This window comes from Bactrocera oleae, chromosome 4, assembly GCF_042242935.1.
Source record: "Bactrocera oleae isolate idBacOlea1 chromosome 4, idBacOlea1, whole genome shotgun sequence".
Taxonomy (NCBI): Eukaryota; Metazoa; Arthropoda; class Insecta; order Diptera; family Tephritidae; genus Bactrocera; species Bactrocera oleae.
This window is the reverse complement of record NC_091538.1, coordinates 66,450,795-66,474,037: the sequence shown is the minus strand read 5'-3', so window position 1 is coordinate 66,474,037 and position 23,243 is coordinate 66,450,795. Positions and strand designations below refer to the sequence as shown.

The 23,243-nt window shown below is 33.5% G+C and overlaps 1 protein-coding gene across 3 annotated transcripts in view; it reads left to right on the top strand.

Annotated features, from left to right (window-relative positions):
• The window catches only part of Elk (Eag-like K[+] channel), a 162,035-nt gene extending 148,118 nt beyond the window's left edge, over positions 1-13,917 (top strand). For all 3 annotated transcript variants that reach the window (XM_036370035.2, XM_070108108.1, XM_036370034.2), the window contains 4 exons: positions 4,261-4,356; positions 8,183-8,336; positions 8,587-8,711; positions 10,325-13,917. In XM_036370035.2, the coding sequence (XP_036225928.2) occupies positions 4,261-4,356; positions 8,183-8,336; positions 8,587-8,711; positions 10,325-12,478 (2,529 nt within the window). In that variant the 3' untranslated portion in view covers positions 12,479-13,917. The remainder of the gene's footprint in view (positions 1-4,260; positions 4,357-8,182; positions 8,337-8,586; positions 8,712-10,324) is intronic.
• Positions 13,918-23,243: the final 9,326 nt, after the last annotated feature.

Sequence of the window (23,243 nt, the reverse complement as noted above, 5' to 3'; positions counted from 1 at the left end):
GTCAGCTCTTTCCAAAACTATTTTCGAGTACAAATCTTCTTAAATATATATTTAATTTAAGGTCCAAGGCATAATTCGTTTACGTTTCAACTTTTATTCAATACAAATTTTTAATAGGTGGCAACCTAGCAAAATATTTTCCGCATAATACTTCTAATACAGCTTCCACATGATAGTTAAATAAATATTCATAAATCTATAAATTAACGATAATTTAAAATGTTTTAAAACAAGTGGCATCCTCGTAAATTTTTTTGTTCTCTGCTGTACTATTGTTATTGTAAATCGAAAAAACAAAAAGTTCCAGATATTCACATCAGTTCACCGTTTTCTATGTGCTCTATTAAATATCTTTCAAATAAATAATTTTCAACTAACATAACCTCGTTTGAAGCCAATACTAAACAATTTTCCGAAATTTCTAATACCACGCTAAAAGTATTTTCAGAGATCGCCACTCAAAATGAAATTTCGTAATTTTTAATATATTTCAGCAAGGGTTGTTTGTTGCATGCAACACTTTTGACGGCTGCAATTGAATGCCATGGCGTATACGCAATAATTCGCTTCATATAAAAAAATGCGTATTTCAGGAGCGAATTGCTGGAAAATTTGATTTGCCATTCAACAGCTTCTTTTCTCTTGCATCAAAGTGGCACATTGTATACGTATGCCATTAGCATTAAATTGGTGGCAATAACACAGCGACTATATTGGAAATTTTATTTTTACACATATATTCCGTAAATGCGCAAAGTACAAAAGTGAAAATACTCTCTTTTGCTGTTGATTGTTAGTCGCCTGCACGGAAGTGCCTTTCCTGTTCGTATTTCTATAACGGAATTTCCACTTATGCCGCGGCTACGAACAAGATTCGACTGGTATACATATTTACTAGCATTGATATTCGTCTTCGTTTGCCTCCGTTTTGCACTGAGATGACGAAACAATGTCTCTATGTGGAGGCATTATGTAATGAGTTTGCATTTGATTTGCTTTTACAAAGTTGAAGGCAGAAAGGTGATGATAATCAGTGTTGCATACTCGGCGTCATAAAAGTGAAAAGTGTCGTATGTTTACGTAGGTGTGTGTGCAATCATCAACACTTGTGTTGTCACCTTCAGTGATGTGTAAAATATTAAATCAATGGTAACGCTTCGCTTGAACTGATGATTAAATGTTATATTCAAAACAGATTGAGACTTTGATTTTGAAATGCAATTTGGATGATAAAGAAATAATCAAAATTAAAAGTTAAAAAAGGTTGAGTGAGCCGATGAGTGGGTATATGATAGTCTAGACAAAGCAATGTAATATATAACCAAATTAGCATAGGCTGATTTCCAATTTTTATGGTTTAATAATATAATCAAATATAAAGAAATGCAAGCGACAGTCTTAGTAGCAAAAAAGTACTTTATTGGCTTGCTTTGAGTTTATCTCAAATATAAATATTGAAGTACACTGAACGAAGCCTTACAGAAAAGCTTCGTTAATTTTGGTTGAGTTTTTTAAAAGTATTACAGAATAACTGTTTGAATAAGAAAACAAAAGTTAAACAATTTTTTAATGAAAATTCTTTCCGCAATTTGGAAGGTTGCCACATACTCAAAAAATTTAAACAAACAATTTATAAAACAATGAAGCACGAAGCAAGTATTCATCGTCAAATCATGTAAGAAATATTAGTATTAAAATTGTTTTTAACAAAAGTTGCCATCTGCTGAAAAGTTTTAATGCCGTGCATTTTTTTATTTAGATAAACTAATAACACAATCTTATTTAAAATACATTACAGCTGAAAATACTTTTGAATAGAGTTGCCATATGTTGGAATTTTATAAGCAAAATTGGTAAAATAAATGAAAATATTAAAAAAAAAACGCTCAATTAAATTGTAATAATAAATATTACATACAGTATGACATATTATTAACGTATGTTGCCACCTGTTCAAATAATTAAATATACAAAAATATTAAACAATCCTAAGCTGACTAAATTTTATCGTTAATGCGAATGAATATTTTTAATGTTTTTTTGTAAAATAAAAAAGTCTTGAAACAATAAAACTTAAATAAAGTGCTTGTATGGAAAGTTTTTTCATGTGACAAAATATCTTCACGAAATTTGACATGGGTTATTACCTAAGGCAACAATGCAATCTTCAAATAAATTGTTCAGGTCGAGTCACTATAGCATATAGCTCCCATAAAAACCGACCGATCGGAATCAAGTTCTTGTAAAGAATCTTTTGCATTTGTGAAAGGTATTATAGCTTCGGTCTAAACGAAGTTAATGTTTTTTCTTATTTAATATTTGACTCGCCCACTCTTCGACTTAATTTCCCGCACATTTTTCTTGGCTCGGTTATTGCAATGTTGGTCGATATTTCTTAGTGCATAAAAAACTACCTTTTCTAAATATCACTGCTTGTGATAGTTTTACAAATTCCGCCAACTTGATTGTACCTATATTTCTATCGAGTAGATCACCTTTCGATGCCTTCAATAAAATAATTAATGTACCAGTCGAGTAATTAGAGTACAGTTTCCTTGTAATCAATATTTGAATTTAAGAAACCGGAAAGAGATCCAAAATATCCCAATCTTATTCACCAGGTATCTGAGCTTTGATATTGACCTAGAGATTCTTACCTTATTAGGCTCGAATGCGAGGGTATTTTTTGCGATCGAGCATTCTTGAGTTTCCTCCGAAAGCCAACAGTTGATGCGAAAATGCTTTATGTATGTAGCTGACTCAAAATAATCAGTAGATCCTATCGACCCTTTAATTATCCCAACGGATTTGTAGTTCAACAAACTTTACGGGTGCATTAGCGCTGTTACAGCCTAATATATGATTTCTGACCCACTTTAAAGTGTTTTATTTTCTCTTCCATTTTAGTGCATTTTTGGCCCGTAATTTTATAATTTTTTTTGCAGTTTCAGTATTGCACCAATAAACGACTCTCTGGTCTTTGCTTATGACCATCAGTTGTCTAATCAACAGATTTTATACTAACTCGCCACATTCAGTGAATTTCATGTGACCCTTAAAATTTTCGACTCTCGATAGAGACGTTACTTGAAGCACTTCTCCCAAATTTTTTTTTAAACTTATGACAGTAGTTTGGCTAAAAAAACACAAAGTTACAAGCAAACTAATTATTATATATTTAAGATAGCTTTACTAAATATAGCCTTATATTAAGGTCAGAAAGTTTCCGGAAGTTGTAAATAAAACGAAAAATGTTTATGTAATCTACATCAATATTTGCTTTATCGCCTTCAAAATATGCTCTTTCTGAAGCGATACACATATGCTACTTCTTTTTCCAATAATCGAAACATGTGTTGTAGGTCCAAGATCGCCTTCAGTTCCACGGAGTGTAACTTTAGTGTTGGAAACAAAAAAATGTCGCATGGGCCAAGCTCGATGAATACGGTGGTTGATTGGTGGTGTTGAACGAGGGTTTGGTCTTAAAATCGTTCATTATACTCTGTAGCAACATGTTGTACCAGAAGACCAGCGACGTTTGCGCGAAAGCATCCGTCGTAAACGGACGGAATTGTGGACCAACAATTTCTGTAACTTTCTGGTCTTAATGTATATACTTTAGAAATATGAAGCAGAAAGTAGTTGCAGCAACTCCAATCAATTGAAATGTTATTACGGAAAATAAAAATATTTTAAATTATAACACGCTTGCAATATGTTAACTAGAAAATATGCTCACAAAAGCCGCAGCAAATTGGTCTCATTTCCCATAGTTAATCCACAAAAGCAATTTAATCAAATGCTTTTTGTGTTGCCAAGCAATGAGAGAGACAAGTTGTTTAGGGAAAACATAGCATACTTGTCAAGCAGATCAGCGCAGCAGCAGTACACGTATATATATATGTATATGTGTGTGTGTCAACATCTGTCAGTAAGCCTGTCTGTCAGTTGTGGTGACAAATGTGTTAAACAGCTGGCGGTGGCAAAAGTTGTGTTGCGATGAAAAGTTATCCATGTGTATGTATGTGTCGTTATAGCAAATATGTGCTTCTTGACTTTGTGGCAATTATCTATACATATATTATATATATTATATATTAAAATAAAATATATTGTACATATTTATACCTCGAATAAAAACCAAGCGATAGGCAAATACAAACAAAGCTAGCTTACGCATTTTACAACCACCAAATTTATTTTTATTTACTATTTCTATTTCACAGTTTAATATATCAGTGTTTGTGTCAATAATTTCAGACGTTACGCGAATTTCCGGAGGAACTACGCGGCGATGTGTCCATGCATTTACACCGTGAGATTCTGCAATTGCCGATATTCGAAGCCGCTTCACAGGTAATATTTCTAAGAATCAATAAATTTTTTTTATTTTGCGATTTGCCAACAATTTCAATGGAAATTTCTCCGGCTTCGGCGTCATTTGTGCCATGAATGTTGCATGAATGTTGTTTACGTTTAAGTGCCCAGGTGTAGGTGACATAAAGGCAACGCGAAGCCTTTTCGCTCAACATATTCAACACGCCGAGCTGAGGCAGTTAAAAAATAATAAAAACATTGAAATATTTTGTGAAAATGTGAGCAATTCGAGTACAAGACAAACACATGTAAGGCGTGAAAAGGCTGTGTTGTCGTTGCCTTTGAAATTCGCCTGTATGTTGTAGGAGGTGAAAATAAATTTGTAAAGTTAGAAATTTATATCACGTGCTATTTTGTATACACCAATGTTTGTGTTTATATTAGACAGATATTTCAAAGAAATGCAAAAAAAGGGCTTACTATAAATTTTGCATAGGTTTATAATAACATAAAGTACTCTTATATGGTATTTACATACACAAATATTTGGTAATAAATTTGAATTTTAGACTTAGTAGGGTTTATTAAGGTATTGTTAATATATAAGACTAACTGAACAGCTGAACAGCTTATGAATAAGACCTCAAGTTAATATTTTCAAAATTCCAAAAGGCTAGGGAAATGCTTAAATTAGTGGATTAAATAAGCTCAGAAATTCTCTTTAAATTTCTTTACATAAACTTTTTGTGTGATTTTAAGTTTACTCAATATTCTCTCTCTGAAAAGAGCATGTAAAGAGTGCAAACCGCTATAAGTAGGTATGTTAAAAAAATTAGGAATATATTTCAAAAGTATATGACATGGCAAAAATACAAAATGCGCCTAATAGTATGCAATACCTTATTTATAACAAAAGTTTCTCAAAATACATTAGTCGAATTTGCAAGTATCATAGATGTTAATCTTATGACAACGGTCCACACATTTTTAACATTGAAAAATACGTTGTATTTTTGCACAGTTGGAGTCAAATCGCATTACCTCGTATATGAAAAATATAATCTTTAGTAACATTAAAAACGGCACGAATAATTTTTGAACCGATTTGACTTTTAACAGGCTTAAATATGCCTAAAATTATTTTCTAAGCACTTTAACTCTTTTGTGAGTTGACAGAAGAAATGCTGTTGTATGGCTTTAACAAATATTTTCATCTTGGCAGAAATATTGTATTAAAAATTGGTATTTTTCAGGCTGTTCTCATGCCTGCTATATCTAAGGGGTCATACAGATTGGCATGTTGGAAAAACGCCGCTTTTCATGTTTTTTAAGAGGCATTTTAGTTGCCCCGACATTATAACATTCATAGCAAATTCAAAAGGTTACTTGTAAGAACTAGATTCCGATCGTTCAGTTAATAGGACAGCTAAATGCTATAGTCATCCGATCTATACAATTTGTTCGAAGATTTCGTTATTGTCTTCAATAATAATCTATGCCAAATTTCTTGTAAATATCTCGTCAAATGAAAGAGTTTTCCATACAAGCACTTGATTTTGCTCGTTCAGTTTATTAGGCAGCTATATGCTATAGTGATCCGATCTGAACAATTTTTTCCGAAAATGGAAAAGAGTGATACTATAAGCATGTGTTAATAAGTTTGAAAATCACAGGAAGCTGCAGATTTTCGATATATTCGGAAAAAAATTCTTCTTTGAAATATTCTTGGGTATACTAAATAAATGCGAACTCAGACATTCAAACTATAAATTTGAAAAGGACGTGCTTTTAATGAAGCACCGACTTAGGTTTGTGTTTATAAGAAATCGACCTATTCGAACATCCATGGGATAGTGACCCCAGCTACAAGAGCATAATTTTTATAGAATTCAATAATGTTCGTTAACTTCGGCTACTAGCCTGTGGTTAAGGCACATTTACAGTAGCTCAGCGGTATTTGAAGCTTTTTAGAGAATTTTTCTAGAGACAAATTACTTGCCGGTACTTTATTTTCTCATGTGTGGCTTTAAGCAGCCAAATATCTACCTTTCTTATTCACACAATTTAACTGAAAACGCAGTCTAGAGAGAATTTTTTAAACCACTTATGGATACAAATGCTTACCAGCGTTTACAAAGAGCAACAGTCACCAACTCTTTACTATACCTATATATATATATATGTGTTGTTGTTGTGTAATCGGCCCAAACCCTTAACAAGGACGAGTGCATTACTCTCTATGATTGCTTTCAAAAATGAAAGAAATGAAATATGAGAGGCAAAGAAAAACTAAACAAAAAGCCGAAAACATTACGAGCATAAAGCATAAAAAGCCAACAACAATAACAACAAAAGCAATAGTATGTTTATGATATACTGACTTTTACAAGTGCAAAAGTGCTCGAAAAATGGATTGCTAAGTGGTGGATACTTTGCAACATAAAAAGTCGCATGCCAACAAAAGAAAGCGTGCAACAAATAGGTGGGCAGACGGGAAGGGCAACAACAATTCAAGCGCGTAATTTGCGTGCAAATGTAAGCAAAAGGTAAGCAACAATTGAGGATCACTCAATGTGCACGCTAAATGCGTGTACTAAATAAATGTGGCAACTTGAGGGATTGCTGCACAAGGACATTGCCAGCAGCAAGGGCAGAGTGGGCAATGCATGTGCGGCCATAATATTTTTAAGACATTTTTAAAAAGCAAAGTTCAGTTTTGACAGACACGAAACTGTATTTTCTTAATAATGGCGAATTTATTGTTGCACATGTGCTTCTGAAGTACTGTTGCAGTTGGGAATTTTGCATGCAACACATCTGGCAAGTAGCTGAGGGTAGTGTTATATCATAAATTTCAGTTGTTGCAAAATTGGTGAAAACATTGTTAGCATATTTTTGTTTGTTGATCTCACAGCATTTTATCTGATTTGTCATGATGCTTCTAAGATGCTGTAGACACAGGATCAGATTCATTTGGGCGAATTCGGTTGTCTAAAGAAAATGTAATCGACTTGAAATTGGAAAAAATAAAAACGTTTACTTTGTTTCCAACGTAACTAGAATACCCTTCACAAATAAAAAAATGTATATGCCACAGTGATCCCACCTTAACAATTTCTTTGAAGATTGTACCGTTGCCTTAAGCAATAATCCATGCCAAATTTCTTGAAGGTATTTCGTCAACTAAAAAAGTTTTTCATATAATTACTTGATTTCGATTGTTCAGCTTGTATATCAGCTATAGGCTATGGTGGCCCAATCTGAAAAATTTGTTTGCAGATTTTCGCGATGACTTAGATAAGAATTTCTGCCAAATTTTGTAAAGATACCTTGACTAATGTAAGAGTTTCCCATACAAAGGCTTGAATTTTATCGGTCAGTTTGTGTGACAGCTATATGATATAGTATTTCGATATCGGCAGTTCCGACAAATGAGCAGCTGAGGAGAAAAGGACTTGAACTCAGATCAATATCTCAAAAACTGTGGGACTAGTTCGCAGAAGGACTAAAGGACAGACAAACGGGCATGGCTAAATCGACTCAGCTCGTCATGCTGATCATTTCTATATATTTGTAGGGTAACCGATCGTTTCTACTGTATGTTACAAACCTCGTGGCAAACTTAATGTATCTCCTTCAGAGTATAAAAAATTAAAATAGATCTCATGTTGCGAACAAATTTTAGAGTCCGAAAAAAGCACGTCTCTTTCATGCTGGCCACTTGGTGGATGTGGTTGTAATATTGTGGCGACTTTAGATTTTCATTGTTCTTTTAAAATTTTTAGACAACATAATCTAGCATATTTTGTTTTGACTAATTCAGAATCGAAAAAAGTAATAATTTGGTTGTAATTTATTTTTGCAGGGTTGCCGAAAACTTCTTTCACTACACATTAAAACCAATTTTTGCGCACCCGGTGAGTTTTTGATGCACAAAGGCGATGCCCTGAACTACATCTACTATCTTTGTAATGGTTCCATGGAGGTCATCAAGGACGATATGGTGGTGGCCATATTGGGTGAGTGACATGCCTTAATTATATAAAAAGTAACGCTTATAATAAAAGTTGTCTCCAGCATATTGAATATTGTAATTGTGAAAGCAAATTTAAATATTTCATTTGTTAAATGAAAATTCGATTTTAGGCTTTCATTCAAGTATTTTTTTGCATATAATTTCTCTTTGTTCCCTTTTGCTTATTATCTGTCAATGAAAAATATTAATCGCTGCATAAGGAATCATTTAATTTCACTTTTTCCACGTCGCAGGCAAAGGCGATTTGGTTGGTTCTGACATTAACGTTCATTTGGTAGCCACATCCAATGGCCAGATGACAGCGACAACAAACAGTGCGGGGCAGGATGCGGTGGTGCGGAGTAGCAGTGATGTGAAGGTGAGTGAAATTAATAGTTAATAAATAATAATGAGGGTTTAAAAATGTATTTTAATCTTCATAATTATGTGTTTAATCTCTGTATGTTGGCGGTTTAATAAATTCTTTTGAAGCAGTCATTAAATATTTATGCATAAATACATATTGTACATACATACATGATATAATATAAATATTGATCTCTTTCAACCAGATGGCAACATCATAATGTCATTTATCAAAAATTTTATAGTTATTTCAAGTTTTTCTACCATTAAAAAAGGAATAAAAATTGAGATAATTTTTTATATTATTTATATTTGATAAGTGTGTCAACTGTTCTTACTTTTATTTAAGTGCTAGCCTTTGACAGCTTTTAAACGCACAATAAAAAGTGACTTTTGGAATTTTATTTAAGTTTTAATTTTTTTTTAGTAATTAGGTCGTTTTTTTATTTATAATCAGGTGGCAACTCCATATTAGCATATTTTGGTTATTTTCAGTTTACAACCATATTTCATTACTTTATATTTATTGAAGTAGTTTTTTCCCAAAAAGTTCAATTATGTGGCAACCCTAAAAAGTTAATTGTAAATCAAGTGGCAACGAGTTTTTGTTCTGCTTAAAAAATTTCTGTTGCAACTTTGAAGATCTTTTTTCAAATCATGTGGCAACTCCCTTTAATAATTAAATAAAAAAAATGAATTTTGAGTTGAGTCAATTGAAAATTGAGTTAAAAAAAATATTGTCGAGTTTGTCTTGTTTCGATATTTTAGCGAATATTCCCTAAGCCGTTTACTTTCCAGAGAACCATGTTTGTTTTTTGGATAGCTGCACAATGCTCAAAAAATTTCCTTCTGCATAAATAAAAGCTATTTCGTAAAATAAATGTCAAACATGGTATTTTATCCAGTAGCACAGTTTTCGTTTACATTTTTTGTATCTTCGTCGTAGCTCAATTTAATATAATGTATATACATATAGCCAATTATATGTTAAAAGGCCGGAAAATGGCAGGAAGTGAACATTGTCGTATGATGAACATTAATTTCCTGGCATTGCGGCGTTTAATGTGCTATAATATGATATAATATTGGTCGGGAAGCAGTAAGCCATTCGCTAAATAAGCACACATGTCAGCACATATGTAATGGTTGCGTGTTCTCTTTTTGGAACAGTGAAATTCTTAACAATAGCTTTGAATAATTATGTGCTTTAAAGCTTTTTAAGCAAAGGAAAAATTGAACGTAATCCGCCTTATACTGGAATACAATTAACTTGTTTGTCGCATGTAATCCTTTGAAAGAAAAATTTGTCACTATATATATATAGAGCACATACATAGTATGGATAATGTTTAACGATCGTTGGTATTCGGCCATTTTATTTTATTTTTCCTTACTTATCCAATGTATTGCAATACACTTATAAAACTATAGTATTAGGTGTTTCCAATTAATCACTCATTTTATTACATCACACACACACTTCAAGCATTACTCGTTCATTCATCAATGCGCTAAGTATAATCATTCATTCATTCGCATTGAATTTATGAACTTCCGTTGAATGTTCCTTGATGTAATGTGTGCTCTTCTTTTCTCTTTGCCTCTTTTTGGTGCTCTCTTAACTAGGCGCTCACTTATTGCGATCTGAAGTGCGTACATATGGGAGGCTTAGTTGAGGTATTGCGTCTCTATCCGGAATACCAACAACAGTTCGCCAATGATATACAACATGATCTCACTTTCAACTTACGTGAAGGTTATGAATGCCAGGACTCAGAAATTGGACCATCATTTCCACTGCCGAGCATAAGTGAAGACGATGAGAACCAGCAGGACGGCGATGGTGGCGATGAGGACAATGAAAATGGTGCAAACGCCTCACCACATCACAGCATTACCACACCATCACCATTGCATGGTCGTTCACCATTGCTGGGCTTGAATAGTCCACGTTTAATGAAATTACATCCGCGTGGACGTTCGCTGATAACCTTGCGTGAGCGTGTTGAACGTCAACGTTCATTAAATATAACATCAAGTTTGGACACCGGCTCCATGGATGAGGATATGAATGCCGAGGATGGGGATGAGGATGTGCACAGCATAAAGAAGAAACCTTCGATGGAACGCTTGGACTCGCAGGTGTCGACGTTGCATAATGATGTGGCGCAGCTGAGTCTGGAAGTGCGCAATGCCATACAGGCGCTACAGGAGATGACCTTCTCGACAATGGCCTCACAGGCAAGTTTGAAATTCCCACCTGCGCGCTCTATACCCAATATATGTGGCACTGTTGGCGGCGCGGTGGGTATGGGCAGCAATATGCACTTTGTGGCGAGTAGCAACGATGATATGTCACTACAGCGTTCGTCCTCGCATCCTCCCGAAATCTGGGGGCGTGAAATGCAACTGCCTTTTGTTGGCAGTGCTGCAGTGCAAGGGAGCGTGGCTGCTGTTGATGATGGTGGCGGTATTAGTGCTACTGGCAGCGCCAAGACAAACTCGCCCGCTGCGCCAGAAGTGCCAAAGATATCGCGCGCTACACAAACCGACTTCTATAAAATAGACTTTCCCGTTTTCGAACGTTTTGTATTGGCCAATCCACGTTTGGTGCTCGGCCTGCTGGGCATTGATCCGGCGATAAAGACTGAAATTGAATTGCTTCAACAACAGCAGACTCTACAAGTATCGCCATTGAATACAATTGAAGAGGTTATATCACCTGCCGAAGGCACCTGCTCAGTTACCGGCTCCAATGAACGTTTGCTGGGCGATAGCTTTTGCGGCAGCGATAAGTCGTATGCCGTGATAGATGATGAGAACTCCAATGATTATCGTTGGATTATGAAACATTCCGTGAGTAAAAGTAATAATTGTTGCCGCTCGACGGAGGCTCTGCTACAGCCCATTGAAGAGCAACAAGAGTTGCCCAAGTATTCCGTTACATCAGCGCAGCTTATGCCACAGTCTCCACCCTCACGCTACGAGCATCGCTATACGTCCGCTACGACAACTGCGACGACAATCATTGCCGCGACGCCGGCATCTGCCGACCAGGCATCCAGTTTTCAATTAGTTAGCGAAGCAGATCGAATTGGCGGCCCTGCCAAAACTCAGCAACAACCAGCACACCGCACGACGCGGCGTAACTCCAACACCAATTACAGCCAGCACCATAGCAACAGCAATAGCAGTCTCTCAAGTAATGCATCCACACATTCGAATAGCAGCAACAGTCCGCCTGCGACAACAACTACCGGCACAACTGGACACAATGGACCGATTAGTGGTGGCCCAGCTGGCAGTGGCGGCGGTGGTAATAGCGCGCCCAGTAACAACAGCAGTCGGCGCTCTTCTTGGAAACTGCATCGTTCGCAAAGTGGCGACTATAAGCGTTTACCTGAGGCGCTAGAGGACTCACCGCCGGGAAAGATCATTACCGCCGCTAGCGCAACAACAACCACATCTATCACACATTATGCATACAGCGGCGGTGGCGCCGCCGACGAACATCTCGAACTTCTCGCCAGCAGACGCTCATCGCGTGCCAGTTGTGTGTCGGTGGTCAGCGCGGCAGCGGAGGCGGCAGTGGTGAGTAAGCGCAATAGTCTAAATGCGAATCGTTCGCTATTGAGCGTTAGTGGCGGTGGTGCTGGGGGTGCAAATGGTGGACATGGTCATACGAGTTATCGTTTTTCCGCTGGTGATGCTGACAAATTGGAGAAGGGATTGAAGGGATTGCCATCGACGAGATCGCTGCGAGACGCAAGCATCAATTAGTTGAACGACAGCGCCTGGAAAGCGAGGAATCGTTTGAAGCGGAGTAGTAGTAATAGCAGCATATCTAGCTAGTTTTATAAGAATTCATGAACTGAGTGCTGTGCGAAAGTTGACAAAAAGACAGAATTGTAGATAGGTACAAGTGAGATGAGTGATAAAAGAGAAGAAGAAATCATATGTTGCAAATAAATGTATAGTTTAAGAGGGAAGAACGAGCAAAGAATTTTTAATAAGCGAGCAAGAGAATTAGCAATGCTGAGAGAGCTACTAGAAAATAATAAGTCACAGAATATTTGTTAGGGATCAAGTTAAAATAAAATGTATTTTGCTAAGGCAATCTTGTTCTACATAATTTTTAATATGCTTAGGTATAATTCATATATCTGTAAAGAATTGTAGCTTTTAATATAAGACTTTGTAAGGCATATAATATAATTTCATTCACTTTGTGATGGTCAATGCTACTTCTATCTAAGTTATGCAGTATATTAATAGGTTCCAAATTCCGTGAAAATATATCCTCGGTTTTTCGCAAAAATTCTTAGTAATTCTCCGTAGAAATTACTTTATAAATATTGTTTCTTAATGATACTTTCTTCGAAAACGGGGTATAGTGAATACTGGCATACATTATTCTAGTGCACTTTGGAGACTTGTAATTGAACTTTTTGGACAACAGTTTTGTTCTTAAGGCTATCTCTTGCAGAGGCTCGTGTTATTTTTATTCCTTAAACTTTTTGAAAGATATCATAGAGAAATTACAATATTTTTTTTGAGTTACTTTTAAATATCGTGTATACAAGTTTTAAGTTATTTTAGAGTATTTTACTCAATTACCGAGCAATCGCCGAACTTGACTACTCAAATTTGTCATAATTGAATATCTAATGGAACTCTCTGTGATATATGCAAAAGAGCGTTAGAGAGTACCTTACTTGGAAGCAACATAAAGATTAAAACATTTTGGTTTAGTTTGTAAAGCAGCTAACGAGAACATGAAAATGAGTGAGTTTCTAGTAAGCAACTGTGAGTGATTATATCATATACATAGAGAAAGGTAGATATTTTTAACAGAATAAAACTAAAAGATATAATAAAAAAAACTCGACACATACACTTTTATTATATATATAAAAAATATACATACGTATTAAATATATACGCATGAAACACTGTATTTTGTTGAATTTTTTGTTGAAATTTCTCGATGTGATTTTTAAATGTTTGTGAAATAAAAATATATTTAGCTCAAGAATATATTTAAGAAAAAATTAATTTATTAGTGCTAAGAAGAAAATATAAATAAAATTTAATTATAAAATAAAATATATTTTAGGTAAAAAAATAAGTATATATGTGTATGTGACATACATTTTTATCAGCTGTTATCTTTATAAATTTTTATCAAAAATTTATTTTATAAATATTTTAATTTTTTAAGTAAATTAAATATATAAATGTATGGTATAGCCGCTACCTTCGGTAATACATATAAGCAAATAAATTATATCACTAGAAAGTTCAAAAGAAGTATAACTGTAAACAGAGACATATGAGCAAAAAATTATATCAATATATTGGTTAACCTATTGTAGGTATACTTGAAAGCATATTTACATTGTGTGTGTACTCGTAGTCTAGTTTTATTGTTGTAAAAAATTATGAAAATCACTTGTTATGTAGTCGGCTGAATTATTTTAAAATATTTTAAATAAATTTTTGATTACTAATCTGAAAATAAAACTTGTAAATTACAATACCTTTTATTTTAACTTTATAAATTTAGAATTGAAAAAGGCTCATGACTGTTTTAGATTTTTTATGCCAATCGGTATGCTTGCTCACAAAATAATTAATATAAGAGTCTTAGAATATGTGTAAAATCTATAATAAATTTATGTATATTTTGGTAAGAGAAAAAAAAATAAATTTGTTGAGCATAAAATAAAGTATTGTAAAATAATACATAAAATAAAATATAAATAAATTTAACTTCGCGGCTGTATGTTTGTATAAATGTGAAACTATTGCTCTAAGCTTTCTACTTCAGTAAAAAATATTAAAAAAAAAAAAATAACTGACAAAATGTACAGCGTAAAATAATACAAGTTATACCTGAATATCATAAAACTCTGGCGCTAAAACAGAAAAACATTTTTAATGAAAATTACAAAAATTTCAAGATAGACATGTGTATGCCGCTTTCTGCAGGCTGCAATTTTATCAAATATTACTTAAACCTGAAAGACTTACAATACCTGCTCAAATTAAGTAATGCGACTACATACAACTAGGTATTTATGTATATTAAGTTACTAAGATATCATATAGCAATTACATGTAAAAGTAAAAACAAGTCGAATGAAAAGCAAAGTTCAGTTTACTGTTTGAAAAAATAAAATACAAAAAAAAAATGAAATAAATTCTAAGGATAACGTAATCAAAACCCAGTTTCTGTAAATTCAATGTCTTAAGCCAGACAAACAAAAATCAAATAACTTTTCCAATTCCAACAGAACTCAGCTGGACTGAATCGCATCACACATCACAAGAATACATATGCATATTCAGTGCAGTTAATACACCAAAATAGTTAAAGCGCATTTTGGCAAATATTTACAAACAAGTGCATGTACATAGGTTTTATGTATATACAAGTATATGAAAATAAAATATTTGGAAAGCAAAACAAAATTAAAAATAAGAATATTGATAACATAAAGCATTTCAACAGCATAAATAAAATAAATACAGTGTTTGAACAAAATATACATACATACTTACAATTTTGTCTGAATTTCATTGATACGATTACTCACTTTGGATAGTTGTTTTTGGAGGAATTTTACTTTTAGAAATAATTTTATTTGAAATCAAACATAAAGTGAATGAAAGGTATATACTTACAACAGCTCTGAAAATACTCTTGACTTGACGCATCGCCAGAAGAAAAATTCTAGCGCAGTTCAAGTACAAGAACAATGCGCCGACTGAAATACCATATTATAATATAATTTCTTTGCTCTATTTGGTCACCATATGGTTTTTACGATTAATATAGCCATAAGGAACGAACGGATCTGGAACTACCATACTCTTTGATAAATTTCGTAAATATAGCTTTTAAATAAAAATAAAAGTTTTTCATAATTCATTTTGATTGATCACTTTGTATGGCAGTTATATCGTATGGTGGTTCGATAAGGATTGCAGATTGATATCTCAATAAGTGGTACTAATTCGGGTATATACAGACGAAATTGTCTAAGTCGACTCAGACTCAGCTTTATATGTACCTATATGGCTTCCTTCTGTGGTGGCAAACCTAATACAACTTGTTTAGGTTATACAATAATTATGACTGAAATTTAGATGAAATATTTTGGATTGAAATTTCTTTTTATTCCGATAAGCTCTGATTTAAATAACATTATGTTAAATCGTATATATTGGTTTTCGTAATAACTTGATACTAGAACCATCTGTTGGATATCGTGCAAGTGTACTATTTCTTAGTTGGAATTGAATTGTAATTCGGAATCTGCCGGCACCTTAAATAAATTAAATATTTTTCTGCCACTGAAAACAATTTCAATCTAGCGATAATCTCACAGTTACATTGCTTTTCATTACTTTTAAGTCGAAATGAAATTGTCGTTTGTGCTAGGTAAATATCTCCTGAAATTATTTCAAATTATATGAATGCTGTTCTAAACACAAATCTACTACTTAGTCTACAAATATATAATAAACCATTTAAATTTTCTATTATTTTGTTAACTAAAAATTTTGCTCAGAGCTATTATATTAAGTGATTCAAATTCAAATCAGATAGCTGCACTGAAATATTCAATTAATTCGACTTTATCGCAAATTATTGAAATTTCCTGATAATTTATTCGATCGTAAATTGTAGCCTCAAGTAAGAGAAAGTGCAAACTTTTGAATTGAGTGCCAAATATATTGCACTGCCAACCAAATAGCCACAGTGAATTTAAAGTAATGCGGTTACAGTATGAAAATTGAATCGAATTACAGCTGTATGAATACTAAACTGTAAGAAGCACTAAGTTAAATGCCATGTTAGAGAAGAAAATTTAGTCGAATGAAGACTTACATTGTTAGAAGAAAAACTACAGCGGAGTATGAAAGGCCTGTAGGAATATTTGAAGCTTGTTCACTGGTGGCCAGATATTGATTACTAAAAAGTGAATTATTTAACCATATATTTGAGATATTTTCATTTAATTAGGTCGCTTTTAAATTGTTTTGCATATTTTTTGAACGCAAGAAACAATCAAGAACTTGTGTGTTATAGCAATAATACTGTTCCTATTGTTGAAAGTTTGCCAATTTTCCTAAAATTGCTGGCGTAAACTTCAGCAAGAAGACAGAGAAGAGAAATCTGGAATTAATATGGATAGTCAGTGTTGCTTAGATGAATAAAGCTTCCTATTAATGTCCGCTTCTAGTAGTATAATCAGTAGTTTTCAAAATATAGCATTTCAGCAGTTTTCTTAAATGATTCTTGCAGGGTTAGTACTCGTATCTTCACTGTAGCAAGAAGATTTTTAAAAATTTTTGGCGAAGTTCTTACATCTTATCTCTCACTAGGGAGAATGACGTTGTGCTTTTGGCTGTCTATACATATACTAGATAGATTTTTTCCTTTATACGCACAGTCGGTATTGCGATTTTGCTTTCCCCTTGGGACAAAAGAAATACATACCAAGTAGTAGAAGACCAAGTGCTAAAATATTAAAAACTGTCTAAAAGAGAAACATCAAATAATATTCTTACTGATTATTTCTATATCTGTGATAGAGATGATGACGATAATAATGATAATGATGGTGATCATGATGATGACGATAACAAGGAAAAGTTTTCAAAGAATTTACCAGCCGCGAACACATTTCAGTAGCGACAAAAGGAACATCAGCAATTACAACAAGAGTAACAAACTTGTTGTCAACTTCGTTGTTAATCTGCACTGAGATTTGCATACAATTTGGTGGGGACTGCCCAAAACTGCTAAAAGCGACTTGTTTGCTTAGTTTGTATATGTATACATATATATATAGATTTGTGGTGTGAGCGAAGTCTCAAAGTGTTTAATTCGATGATAAAACATTCACCAAGCGCAAATCGAATGAAATAAGAAAAGAGTTAGAGGGAGTTAGATGGTTCTTGCCAACAAAAAGGCTGGACAAATATACATATATAAAAATGTTTGTATTTATGTTTTTATTTGTATAGGCTGCTGGGAACTGGTTCAAAATGTAATAAAAAATGAAGATATTCTTGGTCTTAGAGTTACTCGCCTTTCGATTGATATATGTAAATTTAATACTAAAATTGCTAGAAAAATTGTTGAACTCTTCGTATGAGCTTTGCAGTTATATAAATAACTCCTATATAGCAGAAGAAAAAACTTAAAGCAGTAACTACAAATTTGGTGCGGAGCTCGACCTACACACCTGCCAAGCTTATATATGTACATTTGAAAACTCATTGGAAATGACATAAACCTTAGGTTTCCGCTCTTTTGAGAAAAAAAAACAGTTTACATTGATAAATTGCACATCCAAGGGTGAGTGGAAGTGCTATAAACTATGCAGATTACTTGGAAATTAGTTTTGAGTAGTTCATATACTTATGTATACGCACACACGCACAAATAAATATCAATATATAAAGTTACAAAATGTAGCTGAAATCGAAATACTTTCTTGAGCGTCAGAACTCACACTCCTTCTTTTGCGCTACAGTTCTTCAGTTCTTGTGTGTGTGCTTGTATTTGTGACCGCTAATGTAAAAGTTATAAGTTTTTCAGTATAAATATCGCTTGCTTTCGGGTAAACAGAAAGTTATGTCTTGCCACTTATTTGCCAATCTCAAAGGATATAGTGGAGATGTCTGCGTACGCAAATATTTCTTTATGTGTAATAATATAAGACATGACTAACCAATTTACAATTTTTACTTTCACTTAGATGAATTATTTGTATTTATTTTTATACCACGAACAAGGTATATTAAGTTTGCCACAAAATATGTAACACCCAGTAGAAAATGTCGGAGACCCTATAAAATATATTTAGAAATGATCAGCGTGATGAGTTGAGTTGATTAGCCATGTCCGTATGTGTGTATATATGCGAGCAAGTCTCTCATTTAGCACATGTCCTTTTCTCACCAAACAGCTGCATATTTGTCGGAACTACCGATATCGGTTAGCATATAGCTGTCATACAAGCTGAACGATAGAAATCAAGTTTTTATATACAACCTTTTTATTTGACGAAATCAGGCAGAGATAATTACCTGAGGCAACACTATAATCTTTAAATAGCTTGCTTAGATCGGATCACTATGTGATATAACTGTCATACAAACTGGCCGCTCAAAATTAAGTACTTGTATGAAAATACAATTCTATTGCCGATTTTGTTTTTGTTTATAAATATAAAAGTTTATAAAAATATTGTGCAATAATAATTGCTTGAACTTCAATAAAATATGGCTATAGTGTCGAGTGAGAAGTGTCATATAGTTTTATGCCTTAGTTGGCTTCAGTGTCATTTACAGTATAAGCCAATGATAAAGCACACCTTTCATGAGCTTTAAAAACACATTTGTTATATCAATGTAGTAAGTAAATAAGCATCACTTTAAAGATATTCAATACAGGGGAGCTACTTTATAAATTTTTGTAAGCCTTTAAAGCTCTCTTTCCCATTAATCGGCGCTTCTATCTACATAAACTTTTCGAGAGTACATATTTCCCTATAAAAATTTTAAATATATACAATTTTAAGCCAGAGAGCTTTTAGTGCTTCTATAGCAATTCAACCAAATTTATTGCAGTATTTAAGTATACACATTTGAGAAATCTAAAAAGCTTTCGTATACAAAAATTTTTCCATTTCAACAACATCTATTGTAGCTTTTCTACAATTTTTGACTAAAGTTTTATATTACCGCAGCTTTTAAGCGCATGCAGCTTGGGTAATTTTCGATGGTTGACAATAGTTGAGCTCACAACCAAGTGAAGTTTTCAGCATATGAAAAGTATACGCATACAAAAGCTAACCTGAACTTCTAATATTAACTTATTCAGCGAGAAGTGCTTAAAGTTGGGGGAATAAAAGAAATGCTTTCTGCTGAAGGCAGCTTTTGACCACTTTTCATAAGATTTATATTTGTATATAAAGCGCTTTAATATTAATTTTCGGATATTTGTCTAACAAGTTACCCTGTTTCTACTATATTGCATTGATTGTATTTGCTTAGAAACATTTTTGTTTTATTTAAAAGTCGTGATTTTTGGGGTATCTGCCGTATTAAAGATAGTTGTTATTGAACGATAAATTATGTTTTTGCTCGTTGGGATGTTTCCGCTGGCACAACTTGTAGATGCGTTATAATAAAGTTTAATTCAAATATTACAAAGTATAACCGATTTTTGTTCTATTTTTTGTTAAAAAAAGTGTAGTCAGGTTGTTATACTGTGGAATAATTAACTATTGTGAACCGAATAACTTTCAAGTCTAATGTAATACTCCGTCATTTGGTTAATAAAAATAAAAAATATCTGCTTTATGAAAGAGTTTGAGAATAAAACAGGAAAAAGTTCAAAAAAAAAAAACATTAAAATTTAATTATTACAGTCAAGATTGCAGCGGTTGCACAAAAATACACACTACTCTAAAACTTGGATAAAAAATACATTTTTCTTCAAAACTCAGTCCTTAATGTGTCTTTAAATGTATCACTGCCGATGGGTTGTATTCGACTTTTTGGTAATAGATTTCAGCTTCAGAACCTTGAAGCCAAAATATATTATTTTAATTAATGTTTATAAACAAAGTTTCGGCTAGACATAAGCTTTTTTGAATATTTGAAAATCTGACAAAATGGCAGCTATTAATACAGCTAAATTTTTTGATCATGTTTCTGAACCTAATATGTAACATATATATAAGAATCTGAAAACTAACCCTTATATTGGTTAGTTAGTAACCAACTTTACCGACGTCTTTTAGCAACCGGGTACCGGGATATTAACGACAATTTAACGAAAAAAAATAACGTAGATTCAAAAAAAAAAAAACAATAGAAAAATTAATTCACAAATAGTTTTCTTTTAAGTTAAAAAACGACGATTTGAGAGCTTAAAATAAAATATTGAATTTTTTTAAGATATTCACATAAATACACCGCGGTGGGTACCCGGGTACCCGATTACTAACATAAGGGTTAAGCAATTTCCAAAAAAAAGTTCATGTCTAAACATATCTAAATGTTTTATAAAACAGTAACAATTTACAGATTTGAAATACGAGTATCTTTCCTTTTGGGAAACCACGTTCAAAGAATTCTGCGCCAAATGAACAGTCAGCGCGGGGCCGAAAGTAGGGCTGGATATCTCATAAACAAACATGCTTGCGGTCAAATGCTTTATAGAGCATGCTGCTAGTTATGTATACATTAGAAATATGCAAAAAAACTCGATATATAATCCCCTTACATGAAACATAGTTAATTAAGAATACTCTCGAGAATTAGTTTCAAACATACTACTTTTTTCGGAATTAATCGGATTTTCAGAGCAAGTATTGGCGCGGAAATTATACAAAACCAAAACACAGGACCACCACTTCTGTTTGTTGCATGTGCATTACGCAGACAGACATATATTCTTACATTACACACACACCACCACCAAGTATTGTGTTGAAAGCAAAATCTGCAAATTTAATTCTCAGCTAAGTGGGTATTTAAAACGGTTGCTAAGCGCCCTAAAACAATTGTTGTTTATGCTCACAAATACATACATACATGCATTTGTGTGTGTGTGTGTGTGTGTAGAGAGCCAGTTGCTCTGTGCCAAGCGACCCGCGCCGCTATGTGCACTCGAAATTCGCAAAATGTTACAAATGCACCGCAATTCGCCTACACAAAGCCGCGCCAACTGAGCTGCATCATGAAATGCATTTGCTCACATATTCCTAAATAGAATGTCGCTATGCAACTGTAATTGCACTGCGCTTTGTTGTTTTTGTCTTTCGGCAAGTGACACACGCGCGCGTGTATGTGTGTGTATTGAGGATTGTTTACTCTAAGTTTCTACATTGTATTGTTTTTATTCTTATCATACTCTCGCAACATGTTGCTACAGAGTATAGTAGTTTTTTTAACCTAACGGTTGTTTGTATCAACTAAAACTAGTCGAGTTTGATGTAAGGTTATATATAATGATCAGTGTGAAGCGTAGAGTTGACATCTGGGTGAATGTCTGTCCGTCCGTCTGTGTAAACTGTGCACCGCCCACTTTTAGGTGAAAACCCATATCTTGAGATCTGCTTAACCGATTTTAACCAAACTCGGTACATAACATTCTTCTCATACTTCTATGTTATTGTGCGAAAATGGGCGAAATCGGATTACAAACACGCCTATTTCCTATATAACACCATTTTCAATTCCATCTGATTCTTTTACTTTCCACTATGCAAATTAAGTAACAATGACTATATCGGCGTAAAACTTTGCGTGAATAATGCGTTTAAAGTGTGCCACCTTGTGACTTAAAAATTGTCTAAATCGAAAAAAACTGTTTAAGCGCCTAGGTATTCAATCGCCTTTGTTCGGCTCCAGTGCGTATAGTTGACTTTTCACCGAAAATATCGGTCAATAAATAAGATATATAATTGAAAATCACACAATAAAATAAATAAATGAAACTCTCGATAATAGTATGTCTTTGTGTCAAAAATGGGTTGAATCGGATCAATACTTCCTTTAATATAAAAGTTTGCCAACAGCTGAAGTAATCCTTTGATCCTTGCAAGTTGCGAGAGTATAAAATGCTCGGTTACACCCGAACTAAGAACTTCCTTACTTGCTATTTTTGTTGTTGTAGATGTTTATCAATGCTGTTGTTGTTGTCGTCGTTGCCATGTACGCGAAATGGGTTTATCCATTGCAAATGTTAAGTAAAATGCTTCAAACTCACTTCCACCGCCATTTACAACAATAAAAGTTGTTGCTTTTGTTGTAGTAGGTGTAGCATGATTGTTGAAATGCTGAAGTTCTGTTATAATAAATGCAATGTCTCCATGAAAGTCTGTTGCGTATTGCTTTGCCAATCTATGTGTGTGTGTGTATGTTTGCGTTGGTGTTTGTGGATTTGTTACGCGAATTATTTTCGAATACAACTTAGCTGCACTCAAAGTCTATTCAAACTAACTAAATGCATTCGTACTTTTAAGTAGAGTGCTTTTTGTTTAATCTGCTGAATAAATTTATATTAACTAGTTTAACTTACTAGTTAAGTGCAGTATTTATGTTTAAAGCGAAATGAAATGGAAAATCATTAGAAAAGCGGAACTGGAAAGTAATGCATTTTAATTATTGTTTTTGTTGTAGCGTAGACAACTGCTGTAGTGATATTGGTTTAAGTTTTTTGTATGCTTAGAATGTTTGATTGATTGGTGAGTGCCTTCATATCCAAAAAACAGCCGAAGCCTTAACATTATATTAGTTTTTAAAAATGTTATAACGAAATTTCAACTCGATATCTCAAACAGTTTTTGAGCTATAGCCATCTAAAGTGTAGTCGTTTAGGTTAATAAGCTCTTTCAGTTAATATTTAAACGCGTTTTTCTCAAACAAACATTTCTTAAATTTGCTTCAGTGATTACTTGAACACAAATGATTCAATCACCCTACGTTAATATATATTTTCTACATGTTCTGT